Raw genomic sequence first — 16,842 nt, 5'->3', positions numbered from 1 at the left:
TTTTCTTATTCTTTCCCTATGGGAAGGAGCAACATGGAGACACTTTTGCAAGCAAAGAATTGAAATGTCGCATTGAACTAGAACACTGATTTGCAAGCAAGGAATAGGAAGTCTCATGTTGAACTAGAACATTGAAGTAAAATGTGAATTGTTTCCTCACGTAAGTGACTTTTGATACTCCCTATGAGCTTGAGCAAAGAAATTATCATACATAAACAAGTAAACATATGTCATTGCATTAAACATAAACACAATGTTGTAGTTGAGTTTTTTTTTCCCTAAAGACTATAGTTGAGGTTGTAGACTTTACAGAATGAGTTTGATGCTTATGTTTCTTATACAATGTCTCATGTTCTTAGCTTTGGATCATGCCCACTAATATTTTTTTGCTCCTAAAATATGGCTTTATGACTTCATTATCCTTTCAAATTCGTTTTTGACATTGGAAACATAGTTTGAAATCATGGGCAATAAAGTTTGCTCTCAACAATATGGCTTCACCAATGCACTTTTACACACTTCAAAAGCAATACAAAATCTCGTTTTTGAATTTCACTTCCCATAAGTTCAAAGTGACACAATGGCAATTTAAGTTATAATACCAAAATCAATAATATATCCTTATAAAAGGAAATGCTACAAGTGTATATTATATCAAGTCCCTTATTCTACTAATGATTGTATGAAGATAGTTTGTGAGATATAAATTCAATCTAGACTCAATAACAACTAATTCAACTTACAATTACAACAAGGAAAAGGCACTTCCTATTCATGGGTAACACGTTACCAAAGATCCAAATAGGTGGGTGCCAATAGAGTTTGGCATAACATGGAATATCTCTAACATAATTTTTTACGATCAACTTTACCAAAAACAAGCTTAAGGAATGCTATGTATAGAACTTCTAAGTTCAAATTCCCCTCTTGGATCATTAAATGATCACGAATGTTGGATTTTAGTCCATTATTACTGGGAGAACCCCGTGGGAAAGCTCATTTGCCTTACAAGTTGTACTTAGAAAGTAATCGTGGATGATACCCCCCAACTTAGATATATTGTTCAAATCCTCCTTGGTTCCATACATGAAGTGGTTAAAAACACTTGTATATCTAGCATTGATGTTAGCACAAAGTTGGATATGAATGGAAATGCTCTTCCTCATCGAGCACAGGGTAGCCAAGATGATCCGAAAATTAGTATCTTCAGCACAGAACAAGGTCCAATTGGGGCATGCAGTTCTTATGTGGGTCATGGTGATATCAAAGATAATTCTAGGACATGGTCATTCCTGCTCCAATGTGCAAGCCCAAAAATGAGTCAGATCCATCCAACATGTTGCAAATGAATGTGCACATATCTTGGCCTAGATGTAGGCCAATCTAAAATAGGAGATGGAAAGCCCATGGGTTGTTGAAGACGAATTTGTGTCAGGTTTTCTTTTGGAGAGAAGTGTTTGAGCACGCAACATGAGTTCTTTGCAAAAACTTAAGATGTACAAAATGTCTACTTGTTGTACAAAAGGTAGGTTGACTCTAATTGAATAAGAAACATTATTTTCACATTGCTTTGCTTTGGACAAGACTGATTGTAGAATGTCTATGGACAAAATGTCTACTTGTTGTACAAAAGGTAGGTTGACTCTAATTGAAAAAGAAACACTATTTTCACATTGCTTTGCTTTGGACAAGACTGATCGTAGAATTTCTCTGGACAAAATGTCTACTGTCTATTTGTCGTTAACACTTCAATTGATCTTTAACTGATTTGTACGCCATGCAAAACTGGAACAAGTGTAGAAGCATCTCATCTGAGTTGAAAAAGCATAGGAATAATATATTTCATCAACCGAAGAAACAGGAAGCTTGGAGCACTCTGATATTTGTCATTCTAATATCTGCTACAATCCTTTGCCCATAATAAGTTCTTGAAATATTAATCAATAATAGAGATCACAAAAATAGTGTGATTTTCAAATCAAAGAATTCTAATGGAATCAATGGAAAAAGGTTATCTCAAATAAATGTTAATATACAATCAAATGTATAACAGAACCAAAAGACAACGCAAAGGAAAATTGGCTGCCACTTATGGTACAAAAACCAGGCCTTAAAATGAGGACAACTCATTTTTTCTTTCTTGCTAAAGATCATAATCAAAATTTCTCATCAAGAAAGAACTGGCCACTTAAAAGAAAAACATGTGAATTAACAACTCTGTAACTGTATTGATGGCACCAATGGAGCTTCGTTTGACACATATTGGGCCCATACATTAGCCAAGGGCAGAAAATAAGATGATCCAGACCATTGAATTGTTGATAAGCCTGTGTCTAAACCATAATGATCAACATGTGGTTAGAAATAGTGGCAACAACAGACAAAGAAAACTGAGTTAGAACGCGTGGTTGGTTTCTGCATGAAAATCTAGCAATTAACAATCGGCAACAGTTTGGTTCAGGTTTTTTAAAACGGTTCAGTTCGGTTTTAACAGTCAGAAACCGCGGTTTAAACAGTTTTTTATTTTTTATTTCTTTTAAAAAAATTTAATCAATTTAAAAAATTGTTTTTAATTTTTAGACCTTATAAGTTATTCTCACATTTTAGGAACATCTTAACAAAATTAAAAATTAAAAAATTAAAATTTGACCTATGTTGAAAAACCGAAACCGCAGTTTTTACGGTTTAGTGGTTTAACGGTTTGCAAAATATTTAACGGTTTGGTTTAACAGTTTCATGGTTTGGTTCAGGTTTCAAAACTTGTAAACGGTTCGGTTTGAACCGTTGCCGATTGTTAAGTAGCAATTGATGTCTTGCATCCATTAATCATTCCGAACTAATAAATTAATTTCTCTCTATTCGCCTCCTACCTCATTAAGAGAATCTCCGAAACAGTCCTAAGTTTTTCTTTATTTCCCAAGGGCCCCTAAATTTTCATTATCTCCCCCAAATGCCTTTGGTCAACCCCCTCTTGAGCAATTATACACGTTATTTGAACAAATTACAGGGTCAATTCAGCCTTTTTTCTCCCAATTACCTAAGCATTCATCCTCCATATCTCTTTTGAGGTTGACCCATGGCATTCAGGGAAATACGGATTTTCAATCATATTTTGGAGTTTTTGCCATTAATTAATGGTACTCACCAGTGAAAGGAAGCAATGGCAATAATGACAGTCTGCAAATGAGATCTGAATAGCCAGGAGCTTGAGTACACATGGTCTGTGCAGTTGATGGGAAATCTTCAATACCTTTCCAAGAAACAAGTGATCTTGGAAGCGAGTCTTTTAATGCATCAAGAGAAAACCGAACTGCCTCTTTCAGATTTGTTTGCACCCATGTTTCTTTACAAGATCGTAGACTGGCTAGTAGGTTTTCACTTTCCTTTGAATCGACTCTCAACCAAGACTTGCATATATTTAAAGTCAAGGCAAGAATCAGAGAAACCACATATATTTGCCCAATTGCAGCAAAGTACCTTTGGGCTGCGAAAAATGTACCAAATTTAGAGAGTTTGCAAGAGAATAGTGCACTTGCATAAGCTAAGAGGCATCACATTTAGTAAAATTAAATAGACAACCTTCATGATTAGCGAGAAAATCTAGTTGGACACTCTCGTTCTGTGCCTGACTCCATACATTTGAAGCATGTTGAAGCTCAGATGCACAAACTGCCAAGACATCAGCCCAAGCCTTGATAAATATGTGTTGATCATCAACAGAAGCTCTACTCAATAATGAAGCAGACATAGCTTCCTCATTCCCTTCTTCTTTGGCACAAGAATCATCCTACATATATAAAGCCATCTATCAGTTTAACTTGTTCAAACTAAACCAGTTTCATGCGCAGTCACCAAACTACAGTAGGAATAATAGCAAAATACAAAAGAAGACAGAAAATAGACAATCTTCTCTAGCTCTTGGAGACAAAAATGCATGAACAATGACCTGTAAAGTTATCATCTCAACTCAGTGGTCAAAGCCTCCTTATTCTGGCTGAACAATTTCATCACCGCCACACATGAGAGAACAAGGTCATCCATTTATAGCACCATTGTAGACACCTACACGAGGTCCTCATTCAAGAATGCTGATATACTTCTTATCAGTTCTGAGAAGTCACGATTAGAATTGTGGGAATTGTGCCCAGAAGAAGAAAGACTCTTCCAAATTTTAATCCTCAAGATCTACAAACTCTTGTCTAACCAATCTAGGATTGTACGTTTCTAAAGTAGGGACTACCTTGTATTTGGCCTTCTACCTCCATTTGGTTTGAACAACCTGGGTGTTGATGGTCGATACACTAGCTAGCTCCTATGTTGTATGTACTTCCTATAGACTTGTTGGTTCATTTCAAAATCTCAGCCATCAAGATGTAAGCAAGATCCCATTCCTACTCTGATCTCTGTAGGTATAACTCTTGAAACATGTTTATAGTGGAATAGTTTTCTCTAAATATGAGTAAGTATGGCTTCTTGCCTGAATAGCATGTTTGATGTGTTAACCTCAAGTGTCTTTGCATAACTAATATTCAAATATTGCAATTTTATTTATGAAACAGACAGATCATTAGAAGTTTGTTTACCCACACCCTGACTGCTCATTAGGTGCTCTAAACCATGACTTTGATGGAATCTTGTGGAAGTTATGTGAAACCAGGTGAACTCTTCTGATCAAATTCTAATCATGTGAAAAGAGGCAAAACTGTTCAGTACTCATGGACTTACAGGATGATTTTTTAAAATCAAAACTTGTTCACCAATAACAATATAACCGGACACAACCCTTAGTCCATGTGATTGTATTGGCTATCTCTTTCTCATTTTCAGAAGATTTCATTCTTCTCATTTATCTCCGTCACAATATTATTGCAATTTTATCTGTTTGCACTACAGAGGAAGCTGAGTATATTGGCCATGATAGGAATGAAAACAAGCACATGCATGGAGCAGAACAATGGGGATAGGCTAAGTTGGAAACGTTTGGAAAATTATAAAATATGATAAATAGAGTTTAGAACATAAAATAGTTTATACAGAGTTTAGGACACCATAAGCCATGGACATAACAATACTATGTTATAAGACATAATTTTGTTCAGAAATTGAAAACTTTCATTATCATAGAAACTCCGTAAATAAAGTCGCACACTTATATAGAAAGGGATAATATAAAAACCTATACCATGCTTATAAAAACAGATAAATCATATAGGCTAAAACAAACACAACAACTTTGTGCTCACGATGATAAAATCTGATGCTCTATGAATCCCAAGACTTTCTTTTCTTGCAGTGGATGTGTGCAAACAAACTCCATTACAAGCTACTCAAGCCTTTCCTCTGTGTCCCATTTTTTACTTTCTCGTTTGGAATACTCACTTTGTTAATGTAGTGTTTAAAAACTCTTATTTCCAAGAAAAAAATCAGCTGTTAAAAATGAAAGCTGCGAATTCTGTTTCAAGGGTTTCTTCAAAGTGGACTTGTGGATGGTATTAAGCGTACATAATCAAACTTTAAAACCTAGAAGAATGTAAAATATATATGTTTAAAAGCCGTTAGCCTAGACCTTATAATATAGAATGAAAACACAATCAAGAGAGGAAATGCAATTAATCATTTCTAAACTGAAATATCTAAAGTACAATCACTCTCTATATAAAATTACCTGCACGTAGCCTTGATTGGATGAAGGCGCCAAATTCAGATCAAACAAGTCTTCTTCCAAACTATGGTTTCGAAAGCCCCCCTCAGATGAGTTACAATTATCCTCTATTCCATCAAGCACACTTTTTTTTTTCTTCATTTCAGCATTTGGTTCATGTTCTTTATCCTCATTGTTCATTTGAAACACATTGTTCTCAAATGATTCTGGCCCGGCTACTGGGTAGAGAGATGCAATCATTTCAGAAAAGTTTACTCCATCACCTGAAGGCAATGAACCAATGCTGAAGGATTTTCTTCTGGAACGCCCTTGGAAATGCTGAGTTACAGGTTGCAAAGGTTCATCTCTACAATCCTCAACCTCTGGCTCTTCTTCACCAAATAAAGACAAAGGAATTGGTGCAGATGTTTCAATTAATGAGCCTATTCTAACTTCTCCCGTTAGATTCTCTGATAGTGTTCTCTGTAACTCTGATGTTTTGAATGCTGTCTTCGCATTGCCTTTCAGATCATCTGAATCCATGTTTCCCAGGACAAGTGTATTATTTGCCTTTAAATATGAAGAGCTATCTCTATCAAAGGGGTCAAGGCCAGTAAACATATCTTCTCTCGCATTTCCATTTAAGCTTTCTGTTTTCACAAAAGGAGTGCTTGTATCACTATTACTTCCCCATACATTATTTCGATTTGGCTCAATATCATCTGTGCTGTGTTGAGTTGTGCTGGTTGCTGCTGAAACCGAGTATTCTACAAAATCCCCCCAATCATCTTCTAAGCTTGTCTTCAACGACATTCCATTGTTTCCACCAAAGTGGGTAACTTCTTTGATTGATTGCAGGGCTGAACTATCAGAGAATTTGGAAAACAGGTCTTCCTGGACAGTTTTAACACTTATATTTGGGATGACAACCACTGACGTGACTTTAACAGATGGATCTGAAGGAGCAAATTTGTAAAACAAATCATCAGAATCGACATTGCTTTCTACATTTGGGAAATCACCAAAATTTCCTCCATCCGATGGGATGGTTATTTTGCTTGGTAACGTAAAATTGTCAAATATGTTCTCAGAAGAACGCTTCATTGTATCCAGATCAGAATCCATATCCCCATTTTTGGCCTTCAATCCACCATGGGCTTTACTTTCTTTCTTCAACTGCAGTGAAGAAGAACTGTCAATTGAAGCACTGGGTTTGCTGAAAATGTCTACATTTGCACCAGTAAAATGAGCATTTTTTGAAGAGAAATTGCCAAATGAGTCCTCAGGAGAAATGTTCTTTCTATGTATATGAAAATATGCATCCACAGAGTTCGTCATAGAGGCATCAAGATAGGTATTTTCTTTCTTTACCTGGAAAGACGAGGAACTGGTGATGAAATCACTGAAAATGCCAACAGTTTCACTTGAACTATGTGCATTTGTTGAAGCAAAATTGTCGAATAGGTTGGAAGATACATTCTTGTTAAAAATATCCGAATCTACAGAACTTGATTTGAGCTTAGATACGTCAAGATCATTACTTTCTTTGTTTAACCAGAGTGACGACGAAGAAGAATAAGTGGAAATGCTCTTCACAGCAGTGAAATGGCTGAAAGTATCTAAACTTTCACTCATGATATGGCCACCAGTTGATGGAGCTGCGAAAGAATCTAGCATTCCTGTGGACGATCCATGGAGATCCTGTGTAGGGTTTGAAGAGGAGGAATCAGGCGTCATAATAATGCTTGGAGAAACAAACGACATGGCAGGAACAGACTCAAAGTCACCGAAATCATCATCATGATCATCATTAGTATGTCTAGGAGAAACAAAAGAAACGGCAGGACCAGACTCAAAGTCACCAAAATCATCATCACGAACATCACTCGGCCTGATCAAACCCGTTGAAGGAGCCATGGATATAGAAGAAGGTGCAGCGGAGAAAATGGAAAGATCAAATGGTTCCCGTTTCTTGGGAAGGGAAGAAAAGGAGAAATTGTAATCAAGAAGGCCTCGGTTAGTAGCAGTGGTGTTAGGAGTCATCGCATGAACAGATAGAGGATCCATAGCTTCTTTTCCTCCTCCTCCTCCTCCTCCTCCTTTCCCTGCTATTCTCCGCCATGGCTAGTCCGAGGTACATGCTTTCTTGAAACGGATCTGATCAAAGTGAGCATCGTCGAAGCAGAAACTACCCTCTCTCTCTCTCTCTCCATCTCCCCGTTTCTGCTGAAGAATGGAGATATTACTGTGGTGATCTCTCTCTCTCTCTCTCAGAAATTACTCTCTCTCTCCCCCCGTTTCTGCTGAAGAATGGAGATACGTACAACTGTGGCGATTACTCTTTTTGTCTCTCTTTCCGTTTCTGCAGAAAATGGGAAATATTTCTGTGTCCGTTTCTTATCTTTCCGGAAACGCGTTTCTGAAGCTTGCAGAAACGGAAAGAGAGAGACAAAGAAAATGGGAAATATTTCTGTGCCCGTTTCTTGTCTTCCCGGAAACGCGTTTCTGAAGCTTTTGCAGCAGCGTTTCTGCAGAGATTCCCATTAATGAAGGGGGCCTCCTCAATGGGCCGGGTCCTAATTTAATGTCCGGCCCCACGAGAAATTTAGCACTAGGAGAGGACATGGACCACACGGGACCTCGCCTGCCTCCCATGCCTATCCAAATATCCAAATAACCCTTTCTATTCTTTTGCTTGCCTAATGTCGTCCACTTCATTCAGTTCTAGCACATTCGCTACGTAACTTACAATTGATAGTGCAACATCGGCTGAGGAGCTGATTAGATTCGACGGACTCGCAAGACAAGACGATGGGCTCGGAATATACAAGTTGATGGGCCTCAATACTTGAGAGCATAGTGGTGGTAGTTGTTTGTATGTACTGGTGCCTTAATATGTCTACTTTTAACCATTTTGGAGTCTTAATAGTTAGTTACTTGCATGCTTTTATGGGTAATGGACATTGCTTGTCATTTGATAAAGGGACAAAATCATCATTGTTTTGTGAAGAGGCGAGCTAACAAACCAACCCACGGGGATGACAAAACAACCTTTGCATTGCGATAAAGCCGTGTCAACGAGATAGATCACAACATGCAATATGCACTTCTTCTAAATATATGAATTATTCACTTTCAACAACCCAAAGGGTTGAAGTAAAAGCATCATATAAGACATAATGTTATACACTTTTGAAATATGTTCATAGATACTCCGATAAAGAAGAATAAACATTACAAACCCTATCTACAACCTAGTTTTTTTGCCAAAAAACTTTCATCTTAATACAAAATGAATAAGGCCAAAGATCCTTCGGTTTGAGATGAATTTGACTTCCAAGTACACACACACACACACATATTGTTTGCAGCTTACCCCAAGACACAAAACCCAATTAATAGAATTGAATTTTCAGCTCAATGATAAATCATTTGTCACAATTGCAAACTCATAATTATAAAAACAAAGCTTCCTACCATCACAAGTAACCAAAGACATCATCAACCAATAGTAGAAAGCGCCCACATGACTTTAGACACCTTCCTATTACCTTCAAATGATTGGTTCCTTCATTGTGTAAAAAGTATCCTATAATATCACAATTATGTCACATGCACATTGAGCATAAATCCATATGGCCATGTAGCAATATATGTTTTACACATTCTATTTTGATGCATGAGTTTTTATTGTCATCATGTAGCTTAAACAATTACCTATTTTTCCGTAGTGGCAAATTGTAAGGGGCATAGCAATGAGAATTTGACAAAATGAGTATTGACACCAAGTTTGAATATGAAGCCAACATAAACATGTATGTACCTAATCAACATTCACAAAGACTACATCATGTGTATTCAATAAGGTTACACATTGAAGGTACACTACGTAAATTATATAGCACCAAATTGTTAGCTCAAGTGAGACAACATTTTATCTCTCTTTATAATTTGTGACCAATCTTAGATTAAGGTAGAATGACAACATAAAACCTTCATGGTTATGAAGACCTCATAATGTTGATATTCATCTTCATGATGAACATTGCAAGAATTACATACTGAATGACATAGTATCATGGCGTTCCATATTACACATGGAGTTTTCATGTGCATGGCTGCATCAAGTAACATAGAAATATTGTGGCATCAAGAAACATAGTAATAAAATCTGGGGAAAATGCATGCAACAATTGTGACAAAGAAACTGGGAAATTTGGGAAACCCTTCTGGTTAATAGACAACAAAATAACCATGCCTTTGTCCCATAGCAATAGACCCATCATTTGTATATCATGGACATATTGAAGAATGTAACCTATGGATTCAGTAGCTTATGAAATGCAGTTCTTCCTTGGAAATATATCTTTTATGGTTCCATGACCAATCTATCGCCCTCCTTTGGTTAATTGCTACTAATTGGTTGTTGTATGTAAACCTGTGATTGAATTTTATATTACTCTACAATCCAACCAAGAACAGATACAATCACTTCCACTTTCACCATGTATCCCCACGCAGGCCGAAACTAGCCATACTTCTTGGTGAACAAGTATCACTTTTTATAGTAGAAAATGTTTGTGCAGTATGATTCAGTCGGAATCGTGGCAACGAAAGCCTAGGTGGAGATTCCTACAGCACGAGATATCACTGAAGAGAGTTAAAGGCTGAAATATTTGTGCATTTGGGACTGATTCACGATGTTTTTGTAGAATATTAAGCAAAACCTGATTCCTGGACTTTCTTCTAGATTGTACTGACGATGCCTTCTCCAGCATCGTCTCTTGCTTCTTTTTAACAAATGATATATCACTTGGTATTATTGGTCCAAAGGGCATAAGTTCCTTGAGAAATAACATAAAAAATATATCAATAATTCTTGAAATCACTGAAGCCAAGAAAATTTCTACATATAATTACCTTTGTAGGAAGCTTCCTATTGTATGCCATTTGTAGTGGCCTGTACCAAGATTCCAGACGCAAATGCGGTGGACCACCCTCCAATATGTTTGCAATCTTTGAATCAGGATACCTAGAGAAAAATTATTCCTTCAATGTAAGAGTTTGGTAAATCTAGGGCAGATGGAAGCTCATTCACATACATGCCACTAACAAACAGCAAACGGTTTTATGTTATTTATTCATCGACCTATCTCAATAGCGAAAAAACTGTGCATACATAATTTGTTAAAATAGCATTCATCCCAGGAATAATTTTCTGCACTAATTTTGTCGTCCCATAGCTACCAGGAAAACCAATCATGAGAATATACATAGACAAATCATGTAGATACAACAAGGACTAGCGACAAGCATACTTGCTGGTGATTTAGGAGTAGCTAAGTCAACAAATTTTCTGTATATTAAGTTAGGGAAACACAAATGGGCTCCCAACCAGGACATAAGAAAGGGGGGTTACAATAGATCGGGCAATAGCAATTTGTCGTGCACGTAGGCCCCGGCCCCGGGCAATAGCAATTTTTTATATTTACTTAGTAATACTTATTTTATTTTCATTTGTTGTTCTCAAAGACGAGACAACACTTAAGATGTAATCTCTTGTTTGGTCTTATAGGCCATTTTGGACTCTTAAAAGACGTTAATATGTCTTTCTTTCTTTCTTTCTAATAATCTATCTGACGTGAGAATCTTATATGTATAAATAGTGGGATTCTTCCATCACTATTATTTTACGTATTCGTTCAGTTACATTTATTTTGTTTTTTCTTCTCAAAGATGAGACAGCATTTTAAGATGTGATCTCTGTTTTGCTCTTATAGTCTATTCTGACTTTTAAAAGTTGTATACATTTCTCTATCTTCCACCAATATATATATGAGGTGCTTCCCTTGCTTTGAAGCTCTCTCCATTCTGTATCGACCTATGCTAAAGATCTTTTAAAGACAATGACAATATAATTTATTTGAGTTCATGAATAGATGACGATATTCTGTCATGTCTTACTCTATTTCTATTTCTATTTACTTTTTTGCTTAGTTACATTTATTTTGATTTTGTTGTTCTCAAAGATGAGACAACGTTTTAAGACATAATCTCTTATTTGGTCTTATAGGCCATTTTGGCCTCGTAAAAGACGTTAATATATCTTTCTTTCTCGGAACAAAGATTGGAGCATCACATATTCCATTTGCTTTGGTGTGGAGGATGGGAAGAGATAAGTCTAGAGCTAAAGCCCTTATCATCTGCTTCATGGATATTGACAAGAAAAAAGCTTTCCTCTCTAAAAGAAAGGCACTCAAGGGTGAAAAAATATACTTAGATGACGTTCTCACTCCAGCCCAAGTAGCACACCGCAAAGAAAACATGCCACGAGTGCTTGATGCAAGAAAGGAAGTAAAATGGGCCATATATAGAGATGGCAAGGTCATTATTACAGAGAAGAGAACGCATGATGATATATGGCCTATGAGACCCTACGCATGACCATATGGAATTGCAACAGCTCTCTACGGACAGATGTTGGATATTTTGAAGATACATTGAAAAACACAGATATTGCTATGAATACTAACGAAATATCTAAAGCATTGCACGAACCAAGCATGAACAAACACCTATGTTTAACACCAACGAGGCTGTTTATGGAGAAGTTATGGCAAAAGAGGTTGGTCTAAAGCGACAAGCTCAAGATATGAGCGCTATAACTGAATATGGAAAACACTTTCTAGCCTTGGGAAGTGCGCATGGATTTGTGATATATAAGGGCTTGTCACAATGGCCTGGATCAGATGCTTTGACATGTTGAAACCCAAAAGGGGGTGCAAGCACAGATGGGATCTCCATCTCTTATACCTAAAATAAAAGTGTTCACTATATCGGGTAGACCTATTGGCTTGGCAGCTGATCATGCATATCTACGCTTCGAGGTAAAGGATGGATGCACAAAGGATGTATATGCTAAGGAGAGTGGGCTGGCTAAGTATCTATTTACTCACGAGACAATTGATGTGTATAGTTGTGGTGTATACAATGGCATGCTAGCTCTGGATCCTTTTGCACCCCTTGAAGAACTTACCCAAGGATTGTTCAAATCATTGCATAAAGCAGCCAAAAATGCCTTCCCTCACACAACAGCCAATCCCCCCAAACTTGGTAGAGTAATACAAAACAGTTGGTATGATGAGGAATGTCGTGATACAAGGAGATGCTTGCAGAGTCATGTAACTTGGGGCATTTATACACACAACCAAGCAAGAGAAACCTTCCAACGCCTCGTACGGAAGAAGAAGAGATTGTATTTGGCTAAATTTGAAGATCCTTTGTATCGCTTGTTCCTAGGACAAGAGAGTAAAAGAGCATGGAAAATGTTTAATGAGAGGGAACCCACCACACAATTGACCTCACCTCAGGTGTGGCATGAATATACAAAGGTTCTATATGATATCCCGAGGCAACCTCCTCTTCCCCACCCGAATGCATCACTCCCACATGAATTAACCTTCTTTACACCACAAAATGTAAGAAATACCATTGATCTGCTACAATTTGGGAAGGCCCAAGATCATGATGGATTGGTGGGTGAGAACTTTATCTATGCCCGCGACAGCTTGCTCCCATTGCTAGCACACATCTTTAATAGAGCCATGTGTGAAGGTTTCCCTACTAGATGGACTCAGCATACCATTGTGCCAATCCTCAAAAGTGGAGACCCCATGATGCCAAGCAACTATAGGACAATCATGATTGGCCATTACTTGGCTAAACTATATGGCTCGATTCTAGAATCAGAATTGAGTATATGGGCAGAGTAGAATGGCTGCCATTCAGTTGGACAGGCAGGCTTTCGGAAGGGGTTCACAACTTTGGACCACATACTCACCCTACGGATCCTTATTGAGGGCAGAACCCACAATAAGAGGATTTATTGCTGCTTTTTGGATTTCCGAAAAGCCTTTGACACTACCACGTGCTCGACTTATGTAGCGACTAGAAGCCCTTGGTGTTCCTACATATATGCAATGGGGAGTCTATGCACTCTATGAATCCGTGTCATGAAAAGTGCGGTCTCCCAAGGGCTTGTCAAAGGCGGTGGCTAGCACAATTCGAGTGAAGCAAGGATGCCCACTATCCCCCACTCTCTTCGGTCTCTATATAGACAATTGGAGAGATTCGGAGGTTCCGGAGCACACCTAGCAGGTATTGCTATACAAATATTACTATATGCTGATGCCATTGTGCTCATTTCTGACTCTCTGGAGGGACTACAAAGACATCTAAATGCCTTAAAACTATTTTGTACGGACAAAGGTTTGTCAATCAACATGGACAAAACTAAAGTGATGGTTTTTAACACCACTCAAGCATAGGTAACACGATCAGAACCAGAATTCTTCTTGGGAGAGGAAAAGGTAGAATACACACGCTCCTACACATACCTAGGAGTAACATTTACAGGACCTAGGTTCTCCTTACAGGAGGCTGCTTGTGCTCGACTTTCTCGTGGATATGCAGCCCTTGGTGCTCTCGAGAGACAATGTGCACATTTGCAGTTCCAAGAGCCACGGACTAAGCTATGGTTATTTGATACACTTGTCACACCAACTCTTCTCTATGGAGTAGAAACATGGGGATCAAGTCTTAACAAGCCAAATCATTAGAACGATTTAGAGAGACCTTTAGTGTCAATGATTGCTCGCATGATAAGGAGCAAAGCATCGGTGCCCCACGATATAATCCGGGCAGAGATGGGAGCAGCACCTATAATAACCAAGGCATTGTTCCAATCAGTGACATTTATCTAACGTCTTTGGGAGCTCTCTAAACGAAGGTACCCAAGGTTGGCACTAATGTCATCAAGACAACTGGGTGAAAATGGAGACACTCATTGTTGGTATGCTGAAATGCAGCAATGGTTCGAGTCACATGGCATGAGTATAAATGCACTACCCCCGTTCCAATATATAGCTTGGACTGGCCCCACCTAAATATGACGAAAGTGGAAAAGAATAGAGTGATCCAAACTGATATTATTAACTTGGAAAACAAGATAACATGGATCAGCCCAAAATACCACTTAGCACAAAGATGGCCCACTATAAGATACACTTCTTACATACATCGGAGGATGGATTCGTCATCAGGCCACCTTATATGGACATACATCTATCCTATGCACTGTGTATTGTGATAGGGCAGCTGCGAACTTCATCACATCAGCTACAGATTGAAGTAGGCAGATATACACGACTACCTCTAGAAGAGAGAATTTGCCAATTGTGTCATCAAGGAGTGGAATCTGAGGAACACTATGTTTGTCATTTTAGTGTCTTTTATGAAATCAGAGGGAGATACCATTGCCTCTTTAAACAAGGCTTTGACCCACTACGCAAGGTAGTGGAATATGAGGACCAACGATGCCTAGGACTTTTCTTGCTAGAGGTCAAGAGACATCAGGAAAAGTTATTGAAGAATACAGCCACACAAGCTCATCCACAACGCACAATCGCAACTTTATTTAGCCCCATCACTCCTACTAATGCTAGAAGTCCATCGCGGGATACACAAATGAGCTCCAGACCAGGACATAACAAAGGGGTTACAATTGATCGGGCAATAGCAATTTGCCGTGCACGTAGGCCCCGGCCCCATAGACCACGACCTCGACACCCTTGTCATCGATAGATAAAAGCCATTATCTCCTGCCATAGTAGGTGCTTCCCTCGCTTCGGAGAAATTTCTATTCTGGATAGACCTATGCTAGAGATCTTTCAAAGACAAATGCTACAATATACCTAATTTGAGAATCTTACATGTGCCAAAAACCAGATTCCCTCGTTTCTTCTCTTTTCATGTTATTTACTTTTATATTTACTGTGTAATATTTATTTTATTTTGATTTGTTCTCAAAGACGAGACAACACTCAAGATGTAATCTCTTATTTGGTCTCATAGGCCATTTTGGCCTCTTAAAAGATGTTAATATATCTTCTTTCTTTCTTTCTTAAAAGACATTTAGGAGTGGCCATTTGCCTTCTAGTTTTTGGTGAGATTTACTCTATCCCCCTTTTTCTAGTGTTCCTTTTAAGCTTTCGTCTTCGCGGTTCTTTTCCAGAACGGAAGGTACTTAACAAAAAAGAAAGGCACATTAACATCCTTTATATGGACAAATTTTCCTATGACACTGAATGAGAGATTACATCTGAAAACATTGTCTGCTCTAAAATAAACACAGCAAAAGTAGAGAACACCAACCAAAATGGCCTCTGAGTCCAAACTTCCTAAGACGCTAGAGAATCTTGTTAGCTAATCACTTAATTATTCTAAACTTCAGCCTTCAAAAGATTGCCACTTTGGCTGACCCAAGATGGTGAGGTCTTGGAAGCGAGGGAAGCACCTTGTCTAAGGTGTAGGATAATGGACAGAGAGACATTTAATATCTTTTCTGAGGCTCATGAGATCGAACACATGAAATGCATAAAAAGGGGGGTTCCACTCCATTTGCTAATAAAAACCCTTGCCTCCTTTATATTTCCCGTCATTCTACCTATTTCATTGGTAGAACTTGCTAATACAAACCATGAATTGGATGGAATCTGCCAAAATTAACAAAAATAATTGGTGAAAGAACCCGCCTCTCACTTCAGTTCTACTATTGATTGACTTCATAGACTTTTGGCAATCTATTGCTAGAAGACTGGCATCCGATTGAATTCTTATAAATGTAAGGCATATCCATACAGTACAGTATGCCATATGCCAAAAATAATCAAATACATCCACATACATTTCTACATGAGAATAATCACAGGACAGAAAATGTGACTGACCTAAAACTTTGACATTTCAATGAAGTATCTCGATTTTCGTCATCAATTTCTTCATTTTCTGAAGTTATTACCAAGGGTGCACTACTGCCACTTCCCCTACTGGTTTGTCTACTGTTGCTGGAACATCTTCCTGAAGACGCACTAGTGCTAATTCTTGAGCTTGAGCGGGTACTGCTGGATATAGAATCAAAATCTTGCGCTTGAGGAATGTTCGCTATATAAGAAGGATTCTTCTTTGCCCATGTTTCAGGTACCTGTAAATTCCATGTATTTGATTGTCCAAACTGGCCTATCTTGATTCCTGTGTCTGTCCATAATCGGCTGAAAATATTTGCAGTTTGACATAAAAATATAATAAATTAACACTCAAACATATTATGCCATTTAAATTTTAATCTGACTGTAAAGAGCACA

General features: G+C 37.9%; 2 protein-coding genes and 1 pseudogene across 4 annotated transcripts in view; 1 reads left to right on the top strand and 2 right to left on the bottom strand.

Moving 5' to 3' along the window:
- Positions 1 to 1,994: 1,994 nt before the first annotated feature.
- Positions 1,995 to 7,926, bottom strand: LOC147860535 (uncharacterized). The gene is made up of 4 exons (XM_087324336.1): positions 5,666 to 7,926; positions 3,580 to 3,787; positions 3,146 to 3,484; positions 1,995 to 2,333 (listed from the first exon to the last, which is right to left on the bottom strand). The coding sequence occupies exons 1-4, from the start codon at positions 7,706 to 7,708 to the stop codon at positions 2,209 to 2,211; spliced, it is 2,715 nt and encodes a 904-aa protein (XP_087180462.1). The 5' UTR covers positions 7,709 to 7,926; the 3' UTR covers positions 1,995 to 2,208.
- A 1,919-nt stretch (positions 7,927 to 9,845) lies between these two features.
- Positions 9,846 to 16,842, bottom strand: part of LOC147860532 (uncharacterized) — a 32,788-nt gene continuing 25,791 nt past the window's right edge. For all 3 annotated transcript variants that reach the window (XM_087324260.1, XM_087324259.1, XM_087324262.1), the window contains 4 exons: positions 16,429 to 16,749; positions 10,562 to 10,673; positions 10,369 to 10,485; positions 9,846 to 10,273 (listed from right to left, as the gene is read on the bottom strand). In XM_087324260.1, coding sequence (XP_087180386.1) covers positions 10,142 to 10,273; positions 10,369 to 10,485; positions 10,562 to 10,673; positions 16,429 to 16,749 — 682 coding nt within the window. In that variant the 3' untranslated portion in view covers positions 9,846 to 10,141. The remainder of the gene's footprint in view (positions 10,274 to 10,368; positions 10,486 to 10,561; positions 10,674 to 16,428; positions 16,750 to 16,842) is intronic.
- On the top strand, positions 12,082 to 14,663 carry LOC147860534 (uncharacterized; annotated as a pseudogene).

Source organism: Azolla caroliniana, unplaced genomic scaffold, assembly GCF_043228905.1.
Source record: "Azolla caroliniana isolate FFs.n. ecotype wild unplaced genomic scaffold, voAzoCaro1.0.p SCAF_9, whole genome shotgun sequence".
NCBI lineage: Eukaryota > Viridiplantae > Streptophyta > Polypodiopsida > Salviniales > Salviniaceae > Azolla > Azolla caroliniana.
Note: the sequence above shows the minus strand (reverse complement) of the source record. Positions and strands in the feature narration are given on the sequence as shown.

Coding starts and splice junctions, on each gene's coding strand:
- LOC147860535 (XM_087324336.1), bottom strand. CDS start 7,708: ATGGATCCTCTATCTGTTCATGCGATGACTCCTAACACCACTGCTACT. Junction 3,788..5,665: donor CCAATCAAGGCTACGTGCAG/GTAATTTTATAT, acceptor TTATATATGTAG/GATGATTCTTGTGCCAAAGA. Junction 3,485..3,579: donor TTTTCTCGCTAATCATGAAG/GTTGTCTATTTA, acceptor CATTTTTCGCAG/CCCAAAGGTACTTTGCTGCA.